At 36.8% G+C, this 27,053-nt stretch overlaps 2 protein-coding genes across 3 annotated transcripts; one reads left to right on the top strand and one right to left on the bottom strand.

Annotated features, from left to right (window-relative positions):
* On the bottom strand, positions 1 to 12,654 carry LOC124165005 (max-like protein X). 2 transcript variants are annotated; one of them, XM_046542253.1, is made up of 7 exons: positions 12,434 to 12,654; positions 12,051 to 12,184; positions 11,821 to 11,955; positions 10,874 to 11,085; positions 7,306 to 7,473; positions 2,025 to 2,141; positions 1 to 488 (listed from the first exon to the last, which is right to left on the bottom strand). In XM_046542253.1, the coding sequence occupies exons 2-7, from the start codon at positions 12,085 to 12,087 to the stop codon at positions 405 to 407; spliced, it is 753 nt and encodes a 250-aa protein (XP_046398209.1). In that variant the 5' UTR covers positions 12,088 to 12,184; positions 12,434 to 12,654; the 3' UTR covers positions 1 to 404. The 2 variants fall into 2 exon arrangements, with proteins under 2 accessions (XP_046398209.1, XP_046398202.1); XM_046542246.1 differs by having other exon boundaries at positions 12,051 to 12,122; positions 12,434 to 12,653.
* A 113-nt stretch (positions 12,655 to 12,767) lies between these two features.
* On the top strand, positions 12,768 to 25,039 carry LOC124165001 (protein spindle-F). The gene is made up of 5 exons (XM_046542241.1): positions 12,768 to 12,907; positions 13,034 to 13,613; positions 13,687 to 13,778; positions 17,506 to 17,704; positions 23,233 to 25,039. The coding sequence occupies exons 1-5, from the start codon at positions 12,899 to 12,901 to the stop codon at positions 23,592 to 23,594; spliced, it is 1,242 nt and encodes a 413-aa protein (XP_046398197.1). The 5' UTR covers positions 12,768 to 12,898; the 3' UTR covers positions 23,595 to 25,039.
* The last annotated feature ends 2,014 nt before the right edge of the window (positions 25,040 to 27,053 follow it).

Genomic DNA, 27,053 nt, shown 5'->3' with positions numbered 1-27,053 from the left:
TCCATCTTTACCATTTATTTACAACCACAGGCACACATTCAATATCTCTTAAACACCAAGTATAAAAATCTGTTTCTCTTTAAAACACATTACATATTAAAATTAATAGAAATAGTCATCAATAAAATATTCAACATGATCAAGGCTTAAAATCACATAAGAATATTGAGTTAATAAACTCATGTTCAATATAACAATTTACATCATCAATCACTCACTACACAATCACAACATTAAAAAAAATCCTCTGATGGCACAACCATAACAATTCGTAACTAAAATTCTATGAAACCATTATTAACATAAATGGAATAGGGCTATTATGGCCATCCTAATTTCCTCATTTTGTACAGAATCTTTTTCTCAGGTAAATTAAATGGCCATCAGATAGCCACCAAAAATACCTATCCATGAGGCTTGGCAATATTTTGTTGATCTATTTGTGACTGCAGCTGATGCAAAACTGAAAGAACTAAATCCTGCAGAGTCTGCAATGGAAAATGTGAAACAACATTAAATAAAAATAGATAGATCAAGAAATATGAGAGTATTCTAACCATTCCCGCACAAAGACTATTTCATAATCAAGAAAAGCACAAGAGAATGAAAGATTAAAATTTTTTTAATGCCAAAAATTTAGGGTTTCTATTACTCTAAGACTTAACATAAATGCGATAAGATCGTACATAAATTCCAATAATAAAAATAGTACTACTATACATCAATTTTACATGGACTATAGGCAACATTCTGGAAGATACCGTTCTAAGCAGAACAGACAACTCTCAATTATCTCGCTCCCAATCATTTGGTTCGCTCTATCTTCTATCAGGCTATTTTCTCCTTCCTACCCATATGATTTTGAATAATTAGGCGACAATAATGAAGCTCTTTAACACATTGATGCTTCTCAATAAAAAGCATCTACATATGTATGTAAATATCTATTTACATTAAAGGTATGGGAGGTCAGGGGCAGAGCCAGGGGGGGCAAAAGGGCCTGACAGGCAAACCATCGTCTCATACTTAAGATCAAAAGCAAGATATAACAATTACTGTGCAATATATATTCTCCTTATTTAAATATCAAAGTTATTAATATGAACTCAAATGATTGAAACTCCATAATACACTAAACAAAGGTAAATAACAGTATTAAAAGTTTTGTTTGTTTAAGCATCTGGAGGGGTGCCCCCTCCTTAAATCTACCTACGGCATGGTCTAAGGGCCGTATTCTTAGTCGACCCTGTAGGGTCAACCGACCCTGGATAGGTCATCAGCCCCTACATAAACCGATCTCGCCCTACATATGCCACATCAAGCCGTTTTTGATAATTATCATATGGCCGTTTTTGGAACTAAACGGGCCCTACTTGATGTAGGGTAGCTGAACCAGTCCTACACCCAACAAAAACAATATGCTCGGTCATAAACTTTCGGTCGTCTTTTCTTAGTTTCATAGTTAGTTCCATTACACCACCAGAGTGTAAAATTAGCACTGCGCCGTCGTCTACGTCATCTCAGAGAACTTGACGACGGAATTACCCCCCACCACTTATGTAGGGTCGACTGAGAAACGCATGTAGGGGCCTTTTGTTATGTAGGGACGGATATGTAGGGTCCACTAAGAATACGGCCCAAAGTCTTTGGTTAACATGAAGATTTCATGACAATGTAAAGAAAATATTTGGCTGCTTTCAAGAAGAATGAATAAATTAGCCGATTTCACTTTCATTATTAACCATTGCATTTTTAAAAAATTATCATAAACTTGCACAACACAATATATATGCACAACCATTTGCATTAACATGCTGATTTACATACTATTTATTTAACAACGAAATATTACATCAAATTCTTTCATTTTTAACAGCTTTATCGGCTTGTTACCTTCACTCTGTGTACTAAGTAAAAATTAATCTGACCAGCCAAAATTAAGTTGAATTGTTTTTCCCCTTAGCTATGATCCAGGGCATGCCCATTTTACTATATTTATGAAAATAATTATGAACAAGCATTACCTGTGGTTTACAGTGTTCCTCAAGCCAACTAAATATACATGCTGATAATTCAGCAAAGTTAGTGACTGAAATTGATGTGTTGAAGGACTGAAACAGTGAGTCCATTATGGCTTGAAACTAGAAAAAAAAGTCATTGCCATTAGAATATTACTTTAATATCCAACAAACACCATCCAGTTATTCAATTGTTGCTTTTATTGAAATTATATATCAGACTTTTATACTTACTCCGCATAAAACAACAACTTTCAATGGTCACAAACACACACTTTTACACAGATCATAACCAGCACCACTACTTCTTCTTTAATAAATGAACATTTAAAATTATTTCCCCACACTTTAAAACTTTGTAGATTTAAAAAATGTTAGCACCAAAATCTATATTTTAAAAAATATATAGTCTATGTGACTTATTGACATAGGAACCTGCTACAAGGCAAAAAAAAACATTTTGGACTCTTAAACATGACATGAGTAACCCCGCTCAAATAATACATATTTAAGTGCTGATTCTGGTGGCATAGGCATAGCGAAGGGGGAAGTCCGGAGGGTCAGGATCCCCCCCTCCCAAATATAAAAACACAATTAATTTCCTTCATAAAAGGAAACAAAATATTAAAAAATCATGAATTTACAAAAGATTTCTTTGACAGATAAAGTTTTTTTCTAACGAAAAGTGTAAAAATTAGTTAAAAACCCTCTACTAAGTACCCTGTTTTTCAAAAAATGTTCCCATGGTTTTGGACCCTCCGAACAAAATTCCTGGCTACCCCACTTGCCGATTCATTCATAGCACTCATCAAAATAATTTATTTCAAGAGTTGATTCTAATTTTACTACAAACACATACCTATGTTCTACCCTACTACTTCTAATGACTAGCCATGTGACATTACATCTTTTTGTTGATATGATCTAAATAATTCTACAATACTACATTCTTGATACCTCACATATTACAAACATTCATTATTTTGCGTATATATTTTTGATTTTTGGATGGGTTATTTTGAAATTACCTTCCATTCAAATATGAAAAATATTGCATACAAATATAGAGGCCACTGTCAGCACTGACTCATCCAATGAACCACTACCAATTCAGACCACCTTATGTTATCCATTGTGATTATATGAGGAGCTTTAAGAAAATATGCAAATCTTTTATACTGCAACAACAATGACCAAATTTAGGGATTTCCAGCAATACCTATGTACACATACTGTGATGAACAGGGCCCATCCCTGCTTTCACTTTCCTCACCCATATCCTTTACTAAATAGTGAGTATGGATGTGTTGGATGAGCCAAATTGTGCAAGGATTACTGTGAACCAGAGTCATGTCATGAAACCAGAGTAGTAAAGTCAAAATGGAAAGGTTGGTGAGTGAAAATAGCGGACTGTGAATATTTGGCGTGTTTGTAACTAGGGATGGGTCGAATAGTAGATTTCTCGAATTCGAATATCGAATTCGAATATCAAATCATTGCTCGAATATTCGAATACCTCGAATTTCGAATACCTCGAATACTAAACGATGAATGTGAAAATGTTTGACTAGGTCACCTATGCAGCAGGAAACCCGAGATTTTGGCAAGTGATTGTGATTGCCTTTAAAGGATTCAAACAGGAATTTAGCTGATTAATGGAATATTTTCATTTAATGTAAACAATAGGGTGGTTTCCTTCATTAAAGAAAACGAAAGGCATTGATTGTGATTCGTTAACCAACATTGGTGTATTCATAATATACAAATTATTTGGTTCTAGAAATACCGGCACAGGCAGATCCCGGGGGGGGGGCACGTGCCCCCCCCCCCAGACCCTTAAAAATATGCTAGATTTTTAATACGGTCCCATTATCATTTCGTTCGTTTTGTATGACGAAGTATCCTTGTGCCCCCCCTGAACAAAATCCTGGATACGGCCTTGCTTGTGCCCCTCCCAGAAAGAAATCCTGGATCTGCCCCTGAATACCGGTTTAGACCAATGGCAATGGTCAATTTTATCTTCATTTGAAAAGGCCAGATTGGCGCCCATGCGATGCCACTCCACGTGACATCACAGGGACCTTGTTTATACACGAGAGGATAGGAGTTTTACATCGTCTGAGGTTACCAATGCATGCGTGAGGCACAGAGCTAAGGGAAACATGTCTTAATAATCACTTATTAAAACTGACTAAGTTCGGAAAGTTTTCTTCGTTTGATAAGGTATTAATAATCCTTATTTAAGCCAAGCGCTACCTGCTAGCATGGTACTCAGCTACCTGCTAGCATCCTGCGTCGTATTATCGCTCAGACCCTCGCCCCTAGATCACCTCACTCGCGGCAGCGGGAAGCAGAACGACGTCACGCGGAGTTTTTCCCGGCAATCATACTTACCCGCGCGCTTGAAAATTTTCACTTTTAATTTAATCGCGAAAAATAGATATCGTCTTATAAAAATCTATAAGCGTTAAATACGTACTCCAGGAGTATTAATATTTCGATTAAGGCAATAAAAAAATAATAGGGAAGCGCCCTATTTGAGCATTACGCCAAAATGCTAAGCCTCCGTCGTATTTCTTCGTCCTTCCGGCATTTATTTTCTTGCGTAAAATGTTTAAATAAAGTCAGAAATACGTCGTGTTTGGTCTTATTCTTTTTTAAATTACGCGCACATTACTAATGTTTAAATCCAATGAAGGTGTAATAATAATTGCCGAAAGTCATTGTTAGACACCTTCCGGGCTAGTAGATGACTCATGCAGCAGTTGACCTCCAGAAAGGGGGAAATTCGAAGCAGGTAAGTAGAAAAAGGTCAGTGGGTGAGAAAAGGGGTGGGCGCGAGACCAATTGTACTCGCGTAACTTGATATTTTTTTCCAAGCTAAGGTCTTCGTAATACTATGCCTGCATGAGCTGGAACCTTTTGTTTGCTCTCGAAGAAGAGGAAATCGTCAGAGTGAGTGAGGCTAGTGCTGAATGGAGGGGGATAGCGGATCGTGGGAAATGCGCCAATGTTGCTATCCCACGCCACTATGTTACTCCCTATGGTAGTTTCATCTCCAGGGGAAGATTCTAAGTAAGTGCCTGTCATTATTATCCATAAATGACACATGGCAAACACCTCATTTTTATCAAAAGATGGATGCGGGATAATGGTCAGTGGGGAAAAAGAGGGAAGGGTGAAACGCGATTCCATTATTTTCCGGTAACTTGATATTTTTTTCGAGGCTGAGGTCTTCGTAATACGATCCCTGCGCGAGCCGGGACCTTTTGTTTGATTTCGGAGAAGAGGAAATCGTCGGAGGGGGTGGGGCTAACGCTGAATGGAGGGGGATAGCGGATCGTGGGAAATGCGCCAATGTCACTATCCCACGGCACCGAGTTTCTCCCTATGGTGGTTTCATCTCCTGGGGAAGATTCAAAAGTACCTGTAGTTATTAGCCACAAAGTTCACATGGTAAATACCTCGTCTTATTTTATCAAAAGATGGATGTGGGAAAATGGTCAGCGGGGCAGAAAGAGTGAAGGGTGAAACGCGATTCTATTATTTTCCGGTAACTTGATATTTGTTCGAAGCTAAGGTCTTCGTAATACGATCCCTGCACGAGCTGGGACCTTTTTTATTTCGGAGAAGCGGAAATCGTCAGAGTGGCTGAGGCGAATGCTGAGTGGAGGGGGATAGCGGATCGTGGGAAATACGCCAATGTTGCTATCCCATGGCACTGAGGTTCTCCTGATGGGGGACACCTGGGATTTTCGGATTTTTTTACCCGATCAATTTCGGTTCCCCACGTCGAAATCTTTTCGCCGCTCTAACCAGCAAATTTGATGTAGTTCGTCAACTTGCCTAAAACGGCGCTGCATGCACTAAAAGATTAGAGTTCTCTCCATTTTTCCGAGTCAACTACCAACGACGTGCGAGCGGCAGTGTATGACACGAAATTCAAAGTATTCGAGGTATTCGAGACGGCACCTTTGGCATAACTATTCGAGATCTCGAATATCGAATACTTTCTACTATTCGAGGTATTTGAGTATTCGCGGATACTATTCGCACATCTCTATTTGTAACCCATTCTGGTAGAAACTCCTCTGCTTCCCCATTCTAGACTAAATAGGTAATATATGTAGTTCTAGCGAAGAGGCTCTTGCTCTCTCTTAACTTTGCACTAATTCCATAGCGCTTCCACAGCATTGCTAAGTCTATGGTGATTCCATACTTAGGAAGAATATTGGAAGGATAATGAGAGGAAACTGGGACATCTCAGCCCAGCGTGTGGATGCTTAGCTCAGACTGGTACCATCACACCAAAAGTTGTCGAAAGGGTTTACAACTTGCGCTGAGGTTAGCAGCCAGCATCATCTTTGATTCACTTATGCCATGAGAAGACACTTCCCTCCCACATTGCCATTGTGGATATGAGGTTGAAGCAATAGCTTGGAGAGGCCATCAGAACCCCACAGCCACTATCTCATCAACAGTGTCTTCATACATCTTCCTCACTATACATTGGTAAATGAAATGTAAAATGTTATAGCCATCATGCCAAATTCCATATCCCCTTAAGTGAAAGTGGGCTATAAGTCATCACGCAGGTTAAATCTCCCATTGATGTATTTTCAAGAACAGAGATTTATGAAGAACTTGACCGTTGCACGCTGTTTCGGCAGAAAAAATTATTTATGGAGCTCTGCTTGAAATTATTTAGCAATAACTGCACCCTCCAATCAAATTATCAGTTTTTAATTATGTATTTTCATCCTTGTCAGTTATTTGATTATTCAAATATTCTGGTTTGAGAAGGTATAACATATTCATCACCTCATGAGCATTTCCACCCTGGGACAGGGAGAATGGAAAAAGCAGAGTTTGTTATTCGGAGATCTCACTCAAAAAGGTTGGAGGAGGAGAATCAGCATGCCCATCGATAGGCAGACACATTCAGAAAAGTGTGTATGGGATCCCCTAAGATCACCTCCAGGAAACCAAACATAACACCAATAATGACCAACTAATTACTGGTCTTGGAGATTTGACAGATGGCACCAATTAATTTATAATATGAACCATCATTTTGATATTGATATTGAAGTTTTCAGCCAGTGCGAGCAAACCAGAAGATCGAAGTGAATATTTTTGAGAATTTTTAGGTTAGTTTGAACTAAGATCAATCAATTTGTAGAGCACTTTTCATGCTTGAAATTAATATGAATTACCATGCTAAATAATTAAGTATCTTCAACGGTAGCTAGAAGTATTTGAAACAAAATTGAGTGACATTACTGACCACTTGTGACTTGGCCTCATCTGATACTCTCATATCCGTGTGCCCTGGTTGGTTCTGTTGTGCTTTCACAATTTGCTCATAGTTAGCTTGCATGATGCGTAGGGCAACTACCTCCTTCCTCAATGCATTGCGCTCTTCCTCCTCCTTTCTTTTCTTCTGGAGTAGGTACTGAAATAAAAAAAGAAAAAAATTCAAAGAGGAGATAATTACATTTAAGATTCCACTTAACAGTCTTGCAAGTTTCATATCTTCAAATAAGCTGTGCATTTAGCATAGGCTTTCTGCAGAGACCAACAGTTTCTCTTCGTAAAATCGAGACTTCTTATTATCCTGCTTCATAAAATCAAGAGTTTACCATGAGCACTTGTAGAACTAATGAATCACAGTGTAAGAGAAATTTCAACTTGGACTGTGGCTCCGAGAGAAGTCTTTGAACCTGATAAATGTATTCCTTTCCTAGTAAGGACAGGTACTACTGGCAGAGGCACCTATTGTGGAAACAATTCTGATGTTAGATTCTCAGGGGTTAGGGAAAAACTTTATTCTATTTCAATGAGGTTTTGTACATGCTTTATCAGCACACCAGTGCAACAATTTCTAATGCATCATAATAACTAACCTTGCAAGAGTTTTACAGTAGACTCTTGTTAATACAAACAACATTATTACGAAGTTCTCGTTACTACGAACCAAATCGTTAGTCCTGACGAAAAGGCCTATCCAAGCTATAGTAAAAGAAACATTACTACCAAATTACGAACCTCCGTCCCGGTCCCAGCAGTTACAAAATGAACTTTATTACGAAGTTCCACGCATAAGCAATGACATTTAGATGGATATTCACTACGCTAAGTTATAATAACCGCACTACGTTTAAGTTCTTCTCGTGTACTGTACCCAAGAGTGTCAATTATGGTTCTTCATTCAGTGTACATGCAACATCATATAATAAGCTTCATTCCTGTGGAGTCATGGTGACCCACTCATTACCGCTCGTAAATTGGACGTACAGTTAGTCCTTTTCCTACGCACATTCGATTTATGAATTTTCAGAGATATGAGCATTCAAAATTTTGAATTTGGCCGGTGCTATGCAGTGTAGCGTAGAGGAACTCTCACTGTGGGCACAATCTGAACAAAGTATCATTGAATCCGGAGCGAATTTAGGAACTGTTCAGCGTTTCCCCCGTTCTTCGTCACCCCGGGGAGCTATTTTATCGGATGCGTCGCACGCCCAGCGAGATAAGTTCATCACAATCATGGGTAAGCTCATAAGTGTAATGCAGTGTTGCATTCTGCAGGATAACAGCACTCCCAGATTCATTTCATACAGCGATAGTTGTCTGATGATGGCACAATAGGAGGGGCAGATAACCCTGCGCCAGCATGTTTACAGCCAATCACTGTCCCCCAAATACACCTCACACCCTCGCCTAGTCATGCAACGTTGTCACATGCATATGGAGCACCGAAATAAGCCTGATCCACCAAAACAAACCCTTTCTTCGAATCAGCAAAACAAGTGATTCTTCCTCTGGGTCCTTCACGCTCACCGTCCCTTATGGCTCCTTTTTTCACGGAACCCTTTGTAGGCATTTCCCTATCTAACCTGGCAACCTTGCCCCCTACCCCGACCCAAACCATTCTACCTGTCATCGGACAACTCTCAGTGGCCGGTATGTAGGTTTATCAACTTAGGAACAAGGTCTTGGAATGCATCTAGTTCATATATCGGACTTACTGTAATCCGGAAGATATCAACCCTCGATTGCGTCATGCCAAATTCTTTTATTGAGAAACTGAAACGAATTTTCCTGTTTATATATATTTCCGCATAATTTTCCCCGTGCAGTTTATCCAGGTTGCGGATTATCTGTGCACGATTTTCACTCTCGCTCAATTTTTTCCTAAATTTTAATAATAATATAATAATTTTATTAAAAAAATAAAATCGGACGCAAAATCATCAGAATTATTGCATTAATGCTAGGATACACCGGACTTATTTTTTCCATTAGAATCCCCTTCGTAAAACAGAAGCGATCACGCGATAGCTGCATTCATGGGAGCACCGCATTCCTGTTTTCCAAGCCCCGCATTGCGCGACCCCGCTTCTTGATCACGGATACACAGCGCACAGCAATTGCGCGAGTTTCCGTCGTCATACAGTGGTTTTGAAACATTCGTGCAAACCCAATTTACTGTATTTTTGATCACAGCCACTGATGTGTGGTTTTCGAAACTAGGCCTTACATGGAGCATTAATAATACGAGAACAACCATGTTATCACTGCTAAAAAGATCGGGAACTGGGAAAGAAAGCTCTCAAAGAGTCCGGGAAGCACTCTTAAATAATAGAATAACTGCATAAATAATAATAAATGGTTTGTTATACTAAATTATGAACATTACAAGACATTTATGCAAAAGTTTGTACTATGTATCCGTGTTTTCCGATAATTCCTGCCGTGCCTCCCTATCATTAGCCCAGATAATCGGGAGTGTACTGTACTGTTTTTTTTCCACAATTCCTAAAAGAAACATTCATACGAACTTTGATATTATGAACCTACGGTTTTTTTGTCCTGTAAACTTCGTAATAACGACAGTCTACTGTACTAAATGTCAGAGCTATAGGAATGCATAGAACCCGCACAAATGAGCAATTCCCATTGATATACAACCATATGGGAGCTCTGATCAGCTAAATGGCTGGAAATTAACGACCTCATGCACTTCACTCTTTATTATACTCAAAACAAGAAAAACTATGTGAAAAAGTATACAGCAACCCTTTTGAGAAGTAGGAAAATATTTACTTAATCCTAACATTGTAAATGAAAAACTAAAATACTGAACAACACAAATGTGGCATAACTATGTGGCTGATAAAATAAATTACAGAAAATATGCATCTAATTAGAAAGATACTACAAAGTATGGCTATTAATAAACTATTATAGAATCCATAGGAAACAGTGGCGTAACTAGGAATATGCTTTGGGGAGTACGAAGGGGATCCCCCTCCAGGCAACAGGGAAAAATTTTGAAAAATGACATGCCTGGAAATACATTTTACATCTTTTTTGCACTTAAAATTTAATTTTAAGCAGTTGCATTTATTATACGTCAAAACTAGATAATTGTTTCATATAATTTTTTCTTTCTCTCGGGCTTTGGGTGGGGGGGGAGGGGAATCTATCTCCTCATCCCCCATAGTTACGCCACTGATAGGAAAAACACTATAAGAACCTCACCATATAATTGCTCCATCCATCATTTTGAGAGATGGTGGTTCTTTATTGTAGCAAGGTAATATGTAGTGTTACAAAATTGGATGCTCCAAATAGTTCATTTAAATCAATAGTACACATGGTCAAAAATTAGAGGTCAGGATAATTGAGGTGGAAAAACAACAGAAGTTTAAATTTTGCCCTTTAATGTAGTGGCTGTCAAAATGACCTGTCTGATCCTTCTAGTGTCAGCCCAATTAATGCAGACTCCACTCGGCATGTCCACTCTGAATTTCAAGAGGCTCCCAACTTAAATTGCATAAAATTTTAATCACCTGGATATAATCAATGGATTTCTGAAGAACTGTGGCTTTGCTAATCTTGTAACCAGAGCTGTCAGGCTGCTGACATGTTGGTACTAGGTCCTGAAGAGAATCATAACCCTTTTTGATAGCATCACGACGCTTCTGCTCTGCTTGTGTATGAGCTTCTCGTCTCCTCTCTTTGTAACTGCGGGGAGATCCTTTCCCATCACTGTCTTCGTCGTCTAATGGAAAAAAATAATGAGAGGACAATAATTTGAGGCCCAAATTACAGATCTAAATTTTTTAGAGGACCAAAAAAAGTAAATAAAAAACAATATCTAAATGTAACTCCATAGAGTAAATACACATATAAACTGTAGAAATTGCACTGGGACTTAATTTTCAAATTGATTTTAATAGAAAAAACGTCACTCCCTTAGTTACTTAGTAAATATTTCAAACTACTAACATTATTGGTATTGATTACAATAGAGTAATATGTATGGAATTCAAAACAGGTAAAAAGATACTTTCTGTGCCCACGTGTGTTTGAATGTAAGTTAAAAGTTGGGAGGCTTTTAGATGGTGGCAGGATACCTTGGCGGAAAAGGGCAAAACATTCATGAGCAGAGGTTTCATTTGAGGTGACAGATGAACCTGAAGCCACCAAGAACATATACATGCATAAATCAATATTGACATAAGATTGATAGATGAAAATTATGAAGAGTGGTCTACGTTCCAGTTGAATGGTCGATATCAGTTTTTTAAGAAGATGCCACGGAGAACCCAACATTCATTTTCCAATGAACTGCTATATCTACATAGAGCTATGGTTGGATACCATGCAGTGAAAACTGCAGAAATCAATCTCTGTGATTCGCACCGGGAAACTCATCCTTAAACAGATATCTCATCATAACCATTGAAGTAGAATACCAACTAATTAAAGAAAGAATATCGAATCAACATCGAACCTGTGTTGTGGGCAGAAGATGACAATGTATGGATGGAGCCAGTGCTACTGCACCGAGAAAATGGAAATCGTTCTGTGGGACTCGAAGGCTCTAATTTAAGATCCGAATCTGCAGCCCCAACACTTGAAGAAGAACCTAAAAATTGGAATTCATACAGTTTTCATTAATTATAATCTATGAAACAATGCTACGCATAATTGCCCAAAATTATGAACAGCTTCCTTTATTACCTTGCTCGTAGTTGTCTCCATAAATCGACTCGGCCATTTTCAGAGACGTTAGTTCCCAAATTCTAGAGATAACTGAAACACACAGCAGACCATCAGTTTATTATTTCAACCTTCAAATCGACAGACAATTACCGCTGAAATTTTCAAGGAAAGGAAAGGGAAAAAACGAAATGTTAAAAAATACACTATACACTACTTTAAGTCCTAAGAAGGAACTTTAGAACGAATTCCATCAAGTAGAGAAATAGTGGTAATTAAAGCGGTGGATGATCAAAACACATTATTTGCAGAATCAGTTCACAAAGGAACGAGCATTAAATTACTTAGAATATCAAATCAAAGTCTTAGTGTGATTTTTTTTAAGTTTCAAGAATATACTGCACCTTCTCTCTAGTACCCCTATGAAAACAAGATTGCTCAGCTGGGTGGCGGATAAGAAAACATATCCTTTATCAGCAATATTACGCGGTCAGAGACAAGATTTGCGACATGGAACACGTTCGCCGCGTACTTAACCGAAAGTTGCAGGAGCAAAGATTTACATCAAATGCTGACAATATGCACCAAAATTTTTTATCTAAATGCGTATGATAAAATGATTCACTTCATTTGCAGTAAATTTATCGAAAAATTTCTACATCGATACTTCGATATGACTGTCGATTGGAAAAACAAGAAAAAAATCTGCAAATCGAAATGTGATGTTTATCGTATCATGGTAAACGTTGATTGACTGGTGGGTGCCGTGAATTTTCTCATTTTTCGATCTTCGTGATGTTTTGGCCATCGTAATGAAGAATGTCATGGAGCGATAACGGTGATGGATACTTGATAAAAAAGATTAGAAAATGCCATCGGTGGGTAATCAGCAAAATTATTGTAATGTAATCGTGATTTGATATGAGATAAGTGTCTTTGATAACTTGAGGACTTATGATGTGACTTATTGTAGAATTAATCGGCAAACTTACCCAAAATTATAGGAGAAAAATGCTAAAATGAGTTTCAGCAAAGATGAAAGCGAGCCGTGTAGGGCTCAGCACTACGATGGAATGGAGTTGACAGGATCTCATTTTGCCCTTCAAGTTGCCCTACAGACAATGAAAGAACGATGTCACAGGTTGCAACAGCGACTATCTCATTTAGAAGAAGAAAATTCTCGGTTGAAGTCTCATAAATGTGATTGTGAAATTGATCCACATAGCGGTCCATCAGGCGACTCTTCACAACAACAGCTGGAGCAACTGAAAGAACAAGTGACCCAACTGACAAGCCAGAAGTCTCAACTATCTCATCAAATTATAATGGTCGTTACAGAAAACAAGCAGTTATGGAACCGCTTATCGCATATGACTAAAGTTAACAAGTCCCTCGGGGGGCATCTATCGAAAATATCCGATACGTTAAATCAGCACACTTCCGGGTCCCTCAGTAATTCGCCAAAGAAATCGAAAGGAGATGTTAAACATCCGTCCCAGAGAGGTGACTCGACTTCAGTTGCTTCTAAAAATTTGAACGAGACCAATCAATCAAAAAAATCTGGTTCGGAAATAAATTCATTAAGTATGTTTCATCTGTATTATTGCTCGCATTGGTTGTGGTATTTATTTCAAAATTAACTAAAGTATCGTTTCAGGACAAATTGATGGCAGTTTGGAGGAAATATCATTGAAACTATTGAACAGCATTCAGCAGGAGAAAAGTGAATTAGAGCAGCAGTATGCTCAGGTGAGGACTTTATGTCTTACGTCGAGGCCATAGTTTGAAAACCTTTCCTGGTGTGATCTCTCCAATCTGGAAGTATTTAATGGGGTTTTACAGCCTCCCTAACCTCTTCAGCTTTTTGTGCTGAAGAAATTAATGAACAGAAAATAGTAGCTTTTCTTATTTGACTCATGCATTCGTGCATGTTCTGTTCTGGTCTACCAAAATCTTCCATGGAATCAGACATTAAATCGTACATGTTAATCTATGGTGTATACAGGCCTTTAAATAGTCTTTTTGATGTCCTCTGTACTCCCCAAATAGCACATCTAAGATTCGTAAAAATTTAGGTTCTTTACTTGAAGCCTCCATGAAGATTAAAAGATAGACAAGAATTTAAATATTGCCCTGCCGAAGTTTGTTTTTAGCCTCAACCAGAGTGCATACTGATCAAGGGAAAAAATCACATTTTATTAAAAGAATATGATAGATGATTTTTAACAAGAAAAAGACAATCTTTCCTTTTCAGCGATTTGCTTGTAAGTGTAAAATAAGAAAGCAGAGAAGTTGCTGCCCACTTTTCAAGAGTTTGTGCCGTCATAAAAGATCTTTCTCATTTACTTGTTGAGGAGGGCACCTTAACTAAGGGAAAGAATTGCTATCAGGAGTGTAAAGAACACTGAACCATGCAAGGTCAAGGCACAGGAGTAGCAGAGATGCAGTGACATGTTCAGCATGAGTTTGTGATGTCCATTGACTTATCTACATAAGGGTGACATCCATCAATTTTTTCCTGCAACTAACTTGAGAAGTAGGGGACAGATCGAAAAGCAGAAAAAATATGTCTCTTTATTTTTCAAACTCTATCACAATAAAAAATAAAATAAAATTGGTGAATGAGCCCATTACATAAAAATTACAAATTATCAAAATTAAAGGTATAGGTATGCCAGAAAGTAAATCTATTCCCCATCTGACTCGTATGTCTCTCAAAATAAAAACGTGCGTCTACCCTCGTTAGACTCCCATAATATTTTTTGTACCAGAATCTAGCTGTATAAAGTTCTTATCCTTTAACTTTATTATATTCATAATGAATTTGAAATCTTATACCTACTTTCCATTGGCGCCGACTCCATGGGGCCTGAGGGGGCCCGAGCCCCCCCAAAAATTCATTACAGGTGTGAGGAAAAAATGTGTCAGGCTAGTCAATTTTCCCCGGAGTGTCCAGATATCGAGATTCGAGTGATCAGGGTTCTAATGTTGATCATATGATTCTTCTAAAATGCTTAAAAATTTTAAAATTCACTACTTATAAAATTTACTGGGGAAAGGTCCCCGGTTGGGGCCCCCCTAATATTTTTTGTAAGTCGGCACCCCTGCTACTTTCTGTTAGGTCAACCCAGTGGGGAAAAGTTTGTTCAAAAGATATGCAAAGAATATTCTGTAGTGCACCATCTTTAGTGCAAAGAATGTTCTTCATGAACGTCCAAAGAATCAACTAATGGTGCACTATCCAAGTTCAAAGTATATTCTCCTGAAGTAGTGCAAAGGATGTTCATCGTATATTCATCTTGCACTACCCTTAGCCAGATCGTGCTGTAAGAAGGTTCAAAGTTGCTTCAAAGGATATTAATCCTCCGCTACCCTTGGCTGGATAGTGCTGTAAGAAGGTTCAAAGTTGCTCCAAAGGATATTCATCTTGCAATACTATTGGCCAGATCATGCTGTAAGAAGGTGCAAATTTTATTCATAGGATGTGCATGGTGGTGGACCTTCATTTGAAGTGGTACTTTGGACTTAAGTTGAATATGCATCATGCACTACCTGACGATCTTTATTGAGTATCAACCTGGAGCATTCATAACAATATTCTACAATTCTAGAATGATATTAATATAACTATTGAAAGAATTACCACACTCATGATCATCATCCAAAATTTTTTTCTCCCACTTGTCATCAGGTCAGACCACGTTTAAGTATTACCACAAACACTGCAGTTGAAGAAAAATATCAACTGGGTCCCGCTGCGTTGTGAAAGACGACAACTATCCTTTGAGCAGGAACACTAAGCCTTTTTAATAATTATTCTTCTGATTGAGGATATCAACAAAACTATAGAATGAACTACCACACTCATTAATCCAACTTGATCAGTAGTCTGCTCATTCTCTTCTGCTCCGGTTCCATGGGGCTCTTCTCAGCTCACAATTCCAAGCACCACGAGTTACAGATAGAGTGAAAGTAATATGATTCAGTGTCACCTAGAGCCACTCCAGGTCGCAGCACCGTGTCTAGGGATGCTTCAGCGAAGGATACTATTTATTTACAAAATTGTGCTTTAGTCAGAAAGAAATCTGGTGTACCTCACAATAATAATATTTTCTATAGTTAATAGGAATCTAACATCTGCTGAGTGTTAAAACAACAAGCACAATGCACATATAACTTCGAACTACATATTTTGTTTTTTACGCTGACGTGAGATTCTTACACTAGTTCAAACCACATGTAGCCAGCGGTAAAAGGGTTTACCTATCCAAGCGCAAGGATTCTCCCCTCTTCACCCTCCTCCCCTCCTACCACTCCAGTCATCTTCACCCATAGGCCTCTGCCCAGCCGTTCCACGATCTCAAGTCCGTGTTTTCTGTACCATTAGCTTTGCTTGGTGTGGATTCAAATCCTACCGCCTTTTTCCAATTATTGTGTTAATAAAAATGAACATTTTTTACGAAGATAAAAAATACAAGTATAAAATGTAGCTTATAGTGTTGTGGTCCAAATATTTGCAAGAATTCGCATTCAGGATTTCCGCAAAATAAGTAATATAGGCATTAGTATTCATGCGAACGTTGCTCTCATGTTAAGTAGACATTTGGTAGGAGAATATGAAATAATCTTTGAGCTTCATGTGAATTGGGAGGTGTTTTCCACACTCCTCCTGCATCATGGGTCGTATAACATGTGGACATCAGTCAAGTAATGTGCTAAATCAACTATCTTTGCCCTAGTTCCCCAACTTAGTTCAGTGAATATGCTTACAATGTTCACTTTGCTCATGTTCAAAGTTAGTGCGGCGAGGAAAGACCCCTGCATGTTCTATGAACGTTCTGAGCACATTCGATCTGAATTAATTCAACTGTGCACATACTTTGAAGTACATACTTAAAACTTAATTCTGCACAAACTTTCCCAACTGGGAATGCATAAATATTTTTAGAATGGCTGATTCTTATTGTCGCTATTAAGTCAAAGGTTGGTAAGTTAAAGTGGGTAATGATGGGGTTTGGGTATAGAATATTAATGTGTGCTGACAAGGAATCTACTAGTGTTTTCAATATTTGCGTATTTCACGGAATAACCACTTAACTTCTTTATTGTATATTATTTCCCCATGTTAAGAAGTTCAATAGATTTAGTGTGTCAAAATGAGATATGCATTACTTGTCTCTCACTACACCCTTCATGAGTACCTACATGATTCTCTCTTATGAAATGTATAGTACTGAACTTGCTAATACATCTTATGTCATCAATATTATTGTACATATCTTTTATTTGCCACCTCTATTTAGGGTCTTATTAATTCATTGAGTCAAATTTTCAGTTTCCTATTGAAGTGCAAATGTTGATATTCTAAATTTACCCTTAAAATTATTTAAGTGTTTTTTTCAGACTTGGCAGACTACAATTGTGAAACTTTAAACTTAAGGATTTTATTAAATGAGTTAATCATTTTAATTTTCAGATGGTAGAGATGAACAATGACACATCACCGTCTTTTAACTTGAACACAATGGGCCTTTCATTTGTCTATGAAGATGAAAACCATGCTGTTAAACTGATAAAAGAAAACTGCAAAGACCTGGAGAAAATGAAGGAAGCTTTGCTTGATCAACAGAATGCATTGAAAAGTGCTATAGCTAAAGTTACATCTTTAAAAGAGGGTATGCTATTCATTATTTTGTATCCCATATTAGTTTGTTTAAATTTTTTAAATGGCAATGCAATTTTTATTTTGGTGTATGGACAATCTTCACCTAAGCATACAAAAGTTAAGTTATAAAATGAGATTGGTGATTTATTTTTCTTCAGTTAAGCTTTTGTGTGCATGTTGTATTGTGGATCATAAAGTGCTGTAATCCAGTGAAAGAAGGCAATATGTAGTGCCACAGTAGTTGAAGTGGTGTTGGAGGGATGATAGGCCACTATTCGTTGGTGAATGTAAGATTTTATGGAGGGGAGGGTGCAAATTATTTGGGGGGAAGGATTACAGGCTGAAAGGTTTTAGGGTGGGTAGAGAGAAAACAGTTGGAGAACTTAATTGTATGTAACAGTAAAGTGCTGATTATAGGTCTTCATTTTGGAAGGGCTGGGCCTCCTCACTGATATTCACTCCTGAGGGACAACCATACACCACTTGACACTTTCATATAGCTGCAATGCAGTACATATGTACCCTCGCTGATGAGAACGGGTTTGATCTATCAGGACACTTCAGGAATATCCATCCAATTCGGCTTGGCAAAATTGACTTTTCAGATCTGCTTCAGTTTCTTTGATGAACTGGGGGTCATTGTGCTCAGAAATAGCTTACAATGATGGATGTATGATAATGGTGGGGGCCAAGATAGGTGTACCTTAGGTTAAATTATTTTACATCCCTGATGCATGGGAGGGGTTTCCTGTATGGACATTTAATGACTCATAACTTGCTAAGTGGTTCTTGTATGTGACTTTCAGTAAATTAATTTTGTATTGACATGTGTTCTTTCAGCTTATATACATGCAGTAAAATCTCTATGTAGTGAACCTCTTTACATAGTAAACCTCCATATTTCATACCACCCCTATGGTCCTGTCAGATTTACATGTAAATTTTTAGGCAAACATCTATATAGTGAATCTCTTTATCTCGTGAAACCTCCGCTTATCATACCAAGGAGACACCCCCGAAATGGCCTAACTACCTCCGCAAATTGTATCGAGACAACTAGAGACCATTAATGCAGCCGCAATTACGCTCATGGAATGACATTTTCAGCGATTACTGTTTCACGCTCATTTCTTTCTTATACACCTTTAATATGCTGTAAATTTCACATAAACAATTAGTTATGGCCGTTTTGTATCGTGTAAGAGAATATCTAACAGTAAATAAGAAAAAAGGTATCCAACTATCCTAATCATTTTAAGTGACTGTTGAATTAAGAGAGCTCTCGAATCATGGTAAAAATTATGCAGCAGCGCTTGCTTTCTGTCATTATTAAATAATAAATATATTTTCACTAATGCATGCATGAGTGAACATATATTTATTTTGTCTAAACTTATAAATACTTTGGTTTAAAAGACAGCAGTGCCTTTCATTTCGGAAGGATATGAAAACATGGTGCCTATCGCTAAAACCTCTCTATAGTGAACCTCCATACATCAAAATGCCCAAATTTTGGTCCCCTCCATTACGATGTAAAGAGGTTTTACTGTATTTAGAACAATAGTTATTAGACAATGCCTTCTTAAGCTTACGAGCTTTGATGTTGAATTTGGCAATGCTGCATTAGCGGAGAAGGTAGTCCTATCCGACCTAAGGTTGTCCAATTCTCTTTCTGCCGAAAATCCATTATGAATGCATAGCTGGAGAGCCTTAATCACAGATAAAAACGCTTAACTCCAGTGAAATAACAAATAATCTGTTGCTCTGCATTCTTTTCGTGTAAGTAGTGGGGTTTGGAAAGCTAATGCCAATTAAGAGAGCACAAGAAACAGAATTCATCTGAGAGGTTCCCCTGCCAACACGCACACAAGCTACAATGCATTTCAATAATTTAGAAAAATTTACGAACAATATAGAAGCTCACACCATTAAAAATAATGGGAAATAGGCTAATACAATCAGCAAAAAGTGGAAGTAACAACCATTTTTATATTCATCATGTACAATCACAGAGCTCATTATGATGAAAACTACTATTTATTCACTGAACTAAAGCCTTAAATTAGCCCACGCAAGCAGCACAGGTGACTTTTCTCACTGCTATTTGTTGATATGGTTCATGTACTAGAAAAACAAACTTCACGCACAGCTTTGATATTGATAGCTTGATCGTGAAATGTCATACCTACTGTGAACAATGCGGGTGAACAGGCCACTGATGATTCATATACTGTCAGACATTTATCTTTAGTGTAATAGCACTGCTTGTAATTCAATCATGATGGAGCACTAATAACTAATAATTACAACTCTTGGCCGATATTTTTCAACCTTGTCAAACTTTGTGCATAACAATCACTGGTAATGTGGTTATCAGAAGTAGAATAATGGGATTTATCACGTTGAAAATAACACTATTTTCACACAAAAGATGTTCGTAGAAATCTCCAAGCTGCGAGCAAAAGTTGTATTCACCTTATAATACAAGCACAGGCAGTCCTATACGACGGATTTTCTGGTACCTACGAAGAAATAGATGAAGTTATTGTATATTAAAACATTGTGGACATTAGAAAACATCAGAATTTTTCTAATTACATGTATGAATGAGGTGCCATCGATAACACCAACTTAAAATCAACGTATCCACCTTCAAAGGCTGTGGCTCTCACTGTTACAACGATGTTATTTAGGTGTTATAAAATTTTTGGTTTCACTGGTACAGTTTTATATTTTATACGCTTACTCGGGTATATATATTATAAATACTACAGAATACGAGGGCTCTGAGCCTCGATCGTCGGATATTTTGCTTTAAATTGAAAATGACCTACAGGTCTCACAAACGAAGCTCTCATAACTGCTAGTAACTGATAAACAATCACAGCAGTGGCTTGGGGGGGGTGAGGGAGTTTTTGACGGGCTTTAAAATTCGTTATATTTATCATCGAATATTTCGTGAAGGAAAATTTTCTGTCTGCCTGTGAAATAAAAAAAAATTCATGCTAGTTCCCCATCGCGGAAACAATTGGCAGTGCATTGCAGAGGCAATTGTTGAACTTCTTTTCTTATTTCCAACACCAAACATATTAGTGGGGAATATAAAGAGTCTGCATGTAATTCCATAACCTAGTATCCCAAGTGGTAATTTTCAATCATCCTAAAAAAAATGGCTTCATCAATTAAAAATATGTGATTTTCATGCTAATTTATGGTTAAAATAATACATATTTCTAACCTAAATTTGAATCAAAATCTCAAAAAAAAAACTATTGTGAAATCCAGGGACGACGACTTGCAAAATATATTGGGGGGCCCAAACCGGGGATCTTGCCCCGGGAAATTTTCAAAGTAGTGAGTTTTAAGTTTTTTAAGCATTTTAGAAGAGTCATATGATCAACATTAGAACCCTGATCACTCGAATCTCGATATCTGGACACTATGGGGAAAATCGGAAAGCATGACACATTTTTTCTTCACACCCATAATGAATTTTCGAGGGGGCTCGGGCCCCCTCAGGCCCCATGGAGTCGGCACCACTGATGAAATCCTGGGAATATAGGGGTAATACATCCACCAGAGTTAGATTGAAATGGGTTAAGCTCATTACAACTATGGTTCTAAATTTTTTCTTCATTTTCCTCATTTTGAGGCCTGGCCCCTGTGGTAACATGTGAAATAAATAGAGATGGGTCGAATAGCATTTTTCTCGTATTTGAATATCAAATACTTAATTTTATTCCCGAATGCCTCACTTGAATATCGAATACTACATTACTGAATATGCATTTTTCCACCTATTTCAAGTACAAATGAAAAAAAAAAATACTGAGCTCTTTGCGAGTTATTCTACTTCAATATGGCTCCCAAATCCGGATGCAACTGTCACCACGATTACATCAAACTTGCACACAAGAGGAGCCGCGATGCTTTTGTTCTTTCTTATATACGTATTGAAGGTTATATTATTAGTATTGTTTTACTGCATTCTTTGAAAAGCTAAAATTAAATACAAAATTGGAAATAACTTTAAAATTAGAATATGTAAAATGTAAATTTGATCATGCAAAAGGGAGTCGGAAAAAGAACAGCGTTCGCGTGCGCATTTGAAATAATGCATACATTCTTCTTAGTGTTGTTCTCGTGGAGTCATCAGGATTATACATATTCTAATGCTTATTTTCAATGATAAGTTTTTGTAAAAATATTGTTAAATAATTGAACCTACAAAATGTGCAAACCTTCAAGTAAGATCTAACCATTGTCAACGGATTTAAATTGAATCACGTACGATCAGTGCTGTTTATTTGAAATTCGAATAATTGATAACTTTGTGTCATTGCATATCGAATAGTGTAAAAAGCTCATCAGTGGAGGTATTAGGTGATTCAACTATTTGAACTTCTTGAATTTGAATTCCTAGGAAAAAATAAATGAACTGTGGGGGATGTAGATATTTATCCCACACCCCCTGGCTGGTTTTGTTTGTGGGTATATTAAGCCCTATGATAATTAAGATTGATGTAGCTACTTAACTTGAATATTTGGATTTATTTTGTTTGGTGATAAAATCAGGTGTAAAAATGACTTGACTGGTAGATTTTTGGGCAAAGACATACCATGAAAAACAATTCATTGAGACAATCAAGTCAGGAAATGAGGGTTATGCATCTTAGTCAACATGTACCTCTTCTGATGATGTACTTCTACTTCTTGTGATGATACACTAATGACATGACAACACTGCACATGACATAGCATCTTTGTAGCAAATTATTTGTGTGAGTTTCTCTCATATGGGTCATATTATCTGGTACAGCTTTACTCATAGTTGTAGTAGTAAAATGATATTTATCTCATTTTACATCCCATTTTTATGTAAAAAATTAATATGAGTTTAATACGTCCTATTTCATTAAATGATATTGTTAAATTTCATGTTTTAAATAATTGATGACTATAAATCATCAAGAAACAGAGAAGGAAAATTATGTTATGCCCATTAACTCAACTCTAGAAATCCCCTCCGTCCTTATTCTGTCTAAACTTTGCAGTGCTTGAAATTATAAAAGCCAATACTTTCTAAGCCACTACTACATCTCACTCACTTTTGTGTGGAACATTTAAATATGTAGTTGTTGAACAAAAAATAGTATTCTTCCTTTACATGTTGGACCCATGGTTAAAATTATGGCCTTGATATTTTAATTATAGTTTATAAAAATTACCAATTAGCCCATATAAAAACCTTAGTGGTGAAATAATGACATTACATACAAGGTAATAAAAATCAAGAGAAATGCTTTTATGCCAAAAAAAAGTTGAGGGGTGGCCATATGAAATTTCAAGTGCAGTCAAAATTACCCCTCTGGTGTTTTAGTGTTAATCATGGTAGGGTGAGAAGTCTTGCTATAGTGAATTTTTTTTATTTTTTAAAATATGATCATTCTTGATTTTTTTTACCTTTCCTGAAATGTCATATGTGGACCATGCATGGTGAAAATTGATGTAACATTAGTTTGAATGTTTTCATTACAGCTCGGGCAAAAAGTTTCTGCCCACAGTGCCTTTCAAAGCATGGGAAATGGAAGGAAATTGATGTAATGACAGATGATGGAGGAATTGACAATAATTTAAAACTCAATGAAGGGGAGATGAAATTTAAGGATCAGTGGACTGGAGAAGTAAATGATGATAAGCTTGACAATGTCCTTTCAGTTGGTAATAAAGAAAGCTCAACTTCTGTTGCCAAAGAGCAGGTGCACACCTGTCCGATGTGTGGTATGAAATGGGCTTATTCCACACCCTTTGAAGTGTTTCAAAAGCATGTGACAGACCACTTTCCTCCTGATAATGATGACTGGACTTCAATAGGAAATGATTTGGATATGTTGGCTTAGCAATTTGAAATCTTTTGTGCTGATGGATATTTTTAAACTTTTGTAAGTAAAATGTGTATATTATTAATGCCTAATATCCGAGGTGTTTTAAGGCTTCACACTCTTATTTCATCTTCTTCCATCCTATCATCTGAAACAGAGATATGTATGTGATTGCGGGAAAAGACTGGTCCCATACTTTTCTCAATTTTCCTATACAGGGGCAATTGACATAATGTATATTTGCAGTTGCATTTTTATTTAAAACTTGTGGTCCTTGTTCCTATTCCAAGTTTAGTTTTACGTCATGAACTCTATTAGAAAGTTAGGCTGGTTAAGTTATATTTTAAAGCTTTAAATGTTACAGGTGGACAAGTATGTTGTATAGTGGAGTTTCCTAATTTTATCGCAGGAATTCCGCATTCAAATGTTGTGAATCCAGTCAGGGGTGCCTTGAAGGGGAATGTTGAAATTTTTGGGTTTTTTTTTTGTTATGAAACCATATTTGAGAGTTCAAAATATGAACATAATACCATGAATTAATTTAAAAAATCAGTAAATACTGACAGAGTGGCATTGGCTACAAACATTTGCTAAGAGAAATAAAAATTAAAAATTTTGCGAGGGAGAGTTATTTGTTTTTGGTACATATGGACATCAGGCTTTGTGGCATGAAGTCTGTGGGATATGGGCGCCCATGAATTGATGTTTTCCGTTATTTTACTTGCTGAAGAAGTGGGAATCATTAAATTGCAAGATACTTGATTTTTTGTTTTATTTGACTTGGGATTCATGCTTTTTATGATAGATATTCAATGCAAGTACATACATCTGTTTCCAATCAGGAATATAATCTGTCTATGAAATTTCTTGTGGTTTTCCGGAAAATCTGCAGCTACAAAGATGTTAGGTGAATTGTAGCATATATTGGACCTGCCCATAATTACAAGCGAATTATGTTGTTATTTTTATGAATTAATTATAAAAAACTGTGATGAAGTAATAGTGGTAAAAACATTATCATGAATGTGGAGCACTGCAGGGAGCATTTGGGTTTTCAATACACATATTCATCATTTTACTCCATTATTATAGAGGTGTACTTTTTTCATAGTATCAGTCTATCAAATTCATAATTTTTCTACTTATATTATTTTGTGCAATTCATAACAAAGGTAAGGTGTACCACATTGTTCTATGAAATTATCCATATTATGTATGTAGTACATGTAAATCATTCCTCTATGTTGGTAAATCCTTAAGGGTCATAGTTGAGACTGAAACATTTATTGAATTAAATATTCAATACTTATTTTGTCATTCATTTTGTGTAAATGATCAGTATTTTTGAAAATGAATCTATGTACATAAAAATACAGAAGTTTTAAAAACATGAGAGGAGAGAAATAAATTATTATGTACATACTATTGAAATTGAATTTTATAATAAATAGTGGGATTAAACCCATGTCTTTATTTTATTTCAAATGGTAACCCATTAAGTATATCTATCAACAACAAGATGGCCAATATGAGATTCTGTTACCTGCAGTGGGACTACAAAAGGTTATGAATTATTAATAAAACATAACATAATGACAGTATAGTATAGATAAGAAAGAAAGAATAGATATGGTAAGGATAAGAAAATCAGTGCAGTGCCAGTTTAATGTACCACAAGGACAGATGCATAAATTATTTAACATTGTGTGGTAAAGCAAGCATGAAAGTACAATGAAAAAAATAACGTCAGGCCTTACAAAACATAACATTATTAATTAATAATAAATGTTAAATTAATGGCTACGTTGTGATTTAAATTTATTGGTAATATGTAGTAACAGTTAACAATTACAGTGCATATTAAACTGTGAAAACGTAAAAGAAACAACATTATGTCTCTAATGCTGACACAGAATGGAATTAAGTAATTTAATACATGATAGTAAGCTTGAACAATGGCAATAAATATTTTATCCAGAAAAAACTTAAAGGGTAGCAATAATATACAACAAAGATACTATTGGTATCCTGTTAATACTTATTGTGAAATCTTTGGAAGTGGATCCAAAAAACTCTACCTCTGTTGCAATCTCATTTCCAAGCCTTAATAGATGAGGAATGGAGCTATGATGACTGTTGAGTGATGGCATGGCACTTCTTCAGATTTCCATGGACAAGTGCACCTCATGGTTCTAAACTCCAGCGCAGAGAGAATCTCTTGGCAGCCTAGAGCTCCATTAATCATTTCATGGAGCAGAATCGTGCTATTCATCTTCTGTCTTGCCTCCAAGAGTGAGAATGCCAGTGAAAACCGTAAGGTGGTATTGGGCACTTCTCTGTAGTTGAAACCCAGTCTTACCCTGGCGAGCCTTAAAAACTTAACTTGAACTTGCTCCAAGGCATCAATGTGGCATGTCTGGTAAGGATCACTGAGGAGTCCTCAAGTATCAGGCTAACAAAAGCAATAAATAGTGTACCAATGGTAGAGGGAGAGTGGAAATCTGGGCATTCTGTAAAAAGTCTTACAAGAGAGCTCTGCTGCATACATTGGTGAAATGTTTACATGAGGTAAGATAACTGACATTATCACTCCTGTCTTTGAAATTGTTGAATCTTTTCAGCACAGAGTCAAGTGATCTGTACGTAAAAAATTATGGGGGCAGGGGTGGTCTGGCCAGGTCCGCGATCGCCGAGGGCCCCCACAACGCTCACATCCATCGTGAAGTGTATATGAAAGGTGCATTTAAAAAATACTCGGGTCACTTGAACCAAACTTTTTTCGACTATAAAATTCTATTTCTTCATTAGTTCCTTTACGTATGCATACTCAGTGGAAAAATATTATATAAATAAAAAATATAAGTGTCATAAGATGATAGAGAACCTAATGCTTTTTTTAAAAGGGTCATTCCAAAAGGTTATTTCAGAGGTTTTTTAGAATTCATCGCAGTTTCAAGGAACAAAAATTCACAAAATAATAGGTAATAGAACCATAATACATTATTAAATTGTAAAAGCTGTGAAATTCTCTTTTCATAGTGTTTTTATTTACGAAATTGCTATTTTTTTTGTCAACTTTTATCTGGTTTTTAAGAGCCAGAGTAGCATTAAACTCTATTTCCGGGCATGCAATTTCCTAAAAATTTTCCGGGGATGGACACCCGAATCACCCAGACCACCACTGTATGGGGGCTGTAAAACCTAGATAATGTGAGAATAGCACTTATGCTGTTGTTAAAATCCATTGCATATTGCCGACACAATTCAGCTACTGAGTTCATACTCTCTTGTAAATGCTCGCAGCCTTTAAGGCACACTATCTGGTGAAAGATTTTGATGTCAGTAAACATTAGGAATTGGTTGTGATAACTTTGCTGGTGTCATTCAGGAAGAGATTAGATACAAGAGGAGCGGAGTGAAACCTGGGGGACAACAGACACCACTAAAAGTTTAGAAATAAGTTCCAGTAAAGCTGAC

Source organism: Ischnura elegans, chromosome 1 (genome assembly GCF_921293095.1).
Source record: "Ischnura elegans chromosome 1, ioIscEleg1.1, whole genome shotgun sequence".
NCBI classification, from domain to species: domain Eukaryota; kingdom Metazoa; phylum Arthropoda; class Insecta; order Odonata; family Coenagrionidae; genus Ischnura; species Ischnura elegans.
Note: the sequence above shows the minus strand (reverse complement) of the source record. Positions and strands in the feature narration are given on the sequence as shown.

Excerpts from the sequence above, each read along its gene's own strand:
- LOC124165005 (XM_046542253.1), bottom strand. The coding sequence starts at position 12,087 with ATGGCCGAGTCGATTTATGGAGACAACTACGAGCAAG. Across the intron at positions 7,474-10,873 it reads AATCCATTGATTATATCCAG|TACCTACTCCAGAAGAAAAG; the intron begins GTGATTAAAATT and ends TTTTTATTTCAG. Across the intron at positions 2,142-7,305 it reads ATGAGGCCAAGTCACAAGTG|TTTCAAGCCATAATGGACTC; the intron begins GTCAGTAATGTC and ends TTTTTTTTCTAG.
- LOC124165001 (XM_046542241.1), top strand. Across the intron at positions 13,779-17,505 it reads TAGAGCAGCAGTATGCTCAG|ATGGTAGAGATGAACAATGA; the intron begins GTGAGGACTTTA and ends TTTAATTTTCAG. Across the intron at positions 17,705-23,232 it reads AGTTACATCTTTAAAAGAGG|CTCGGGCAAAAAGTTTCTGC; the intron begins GTATGCTATTCA and ends TTTTCATTACAG.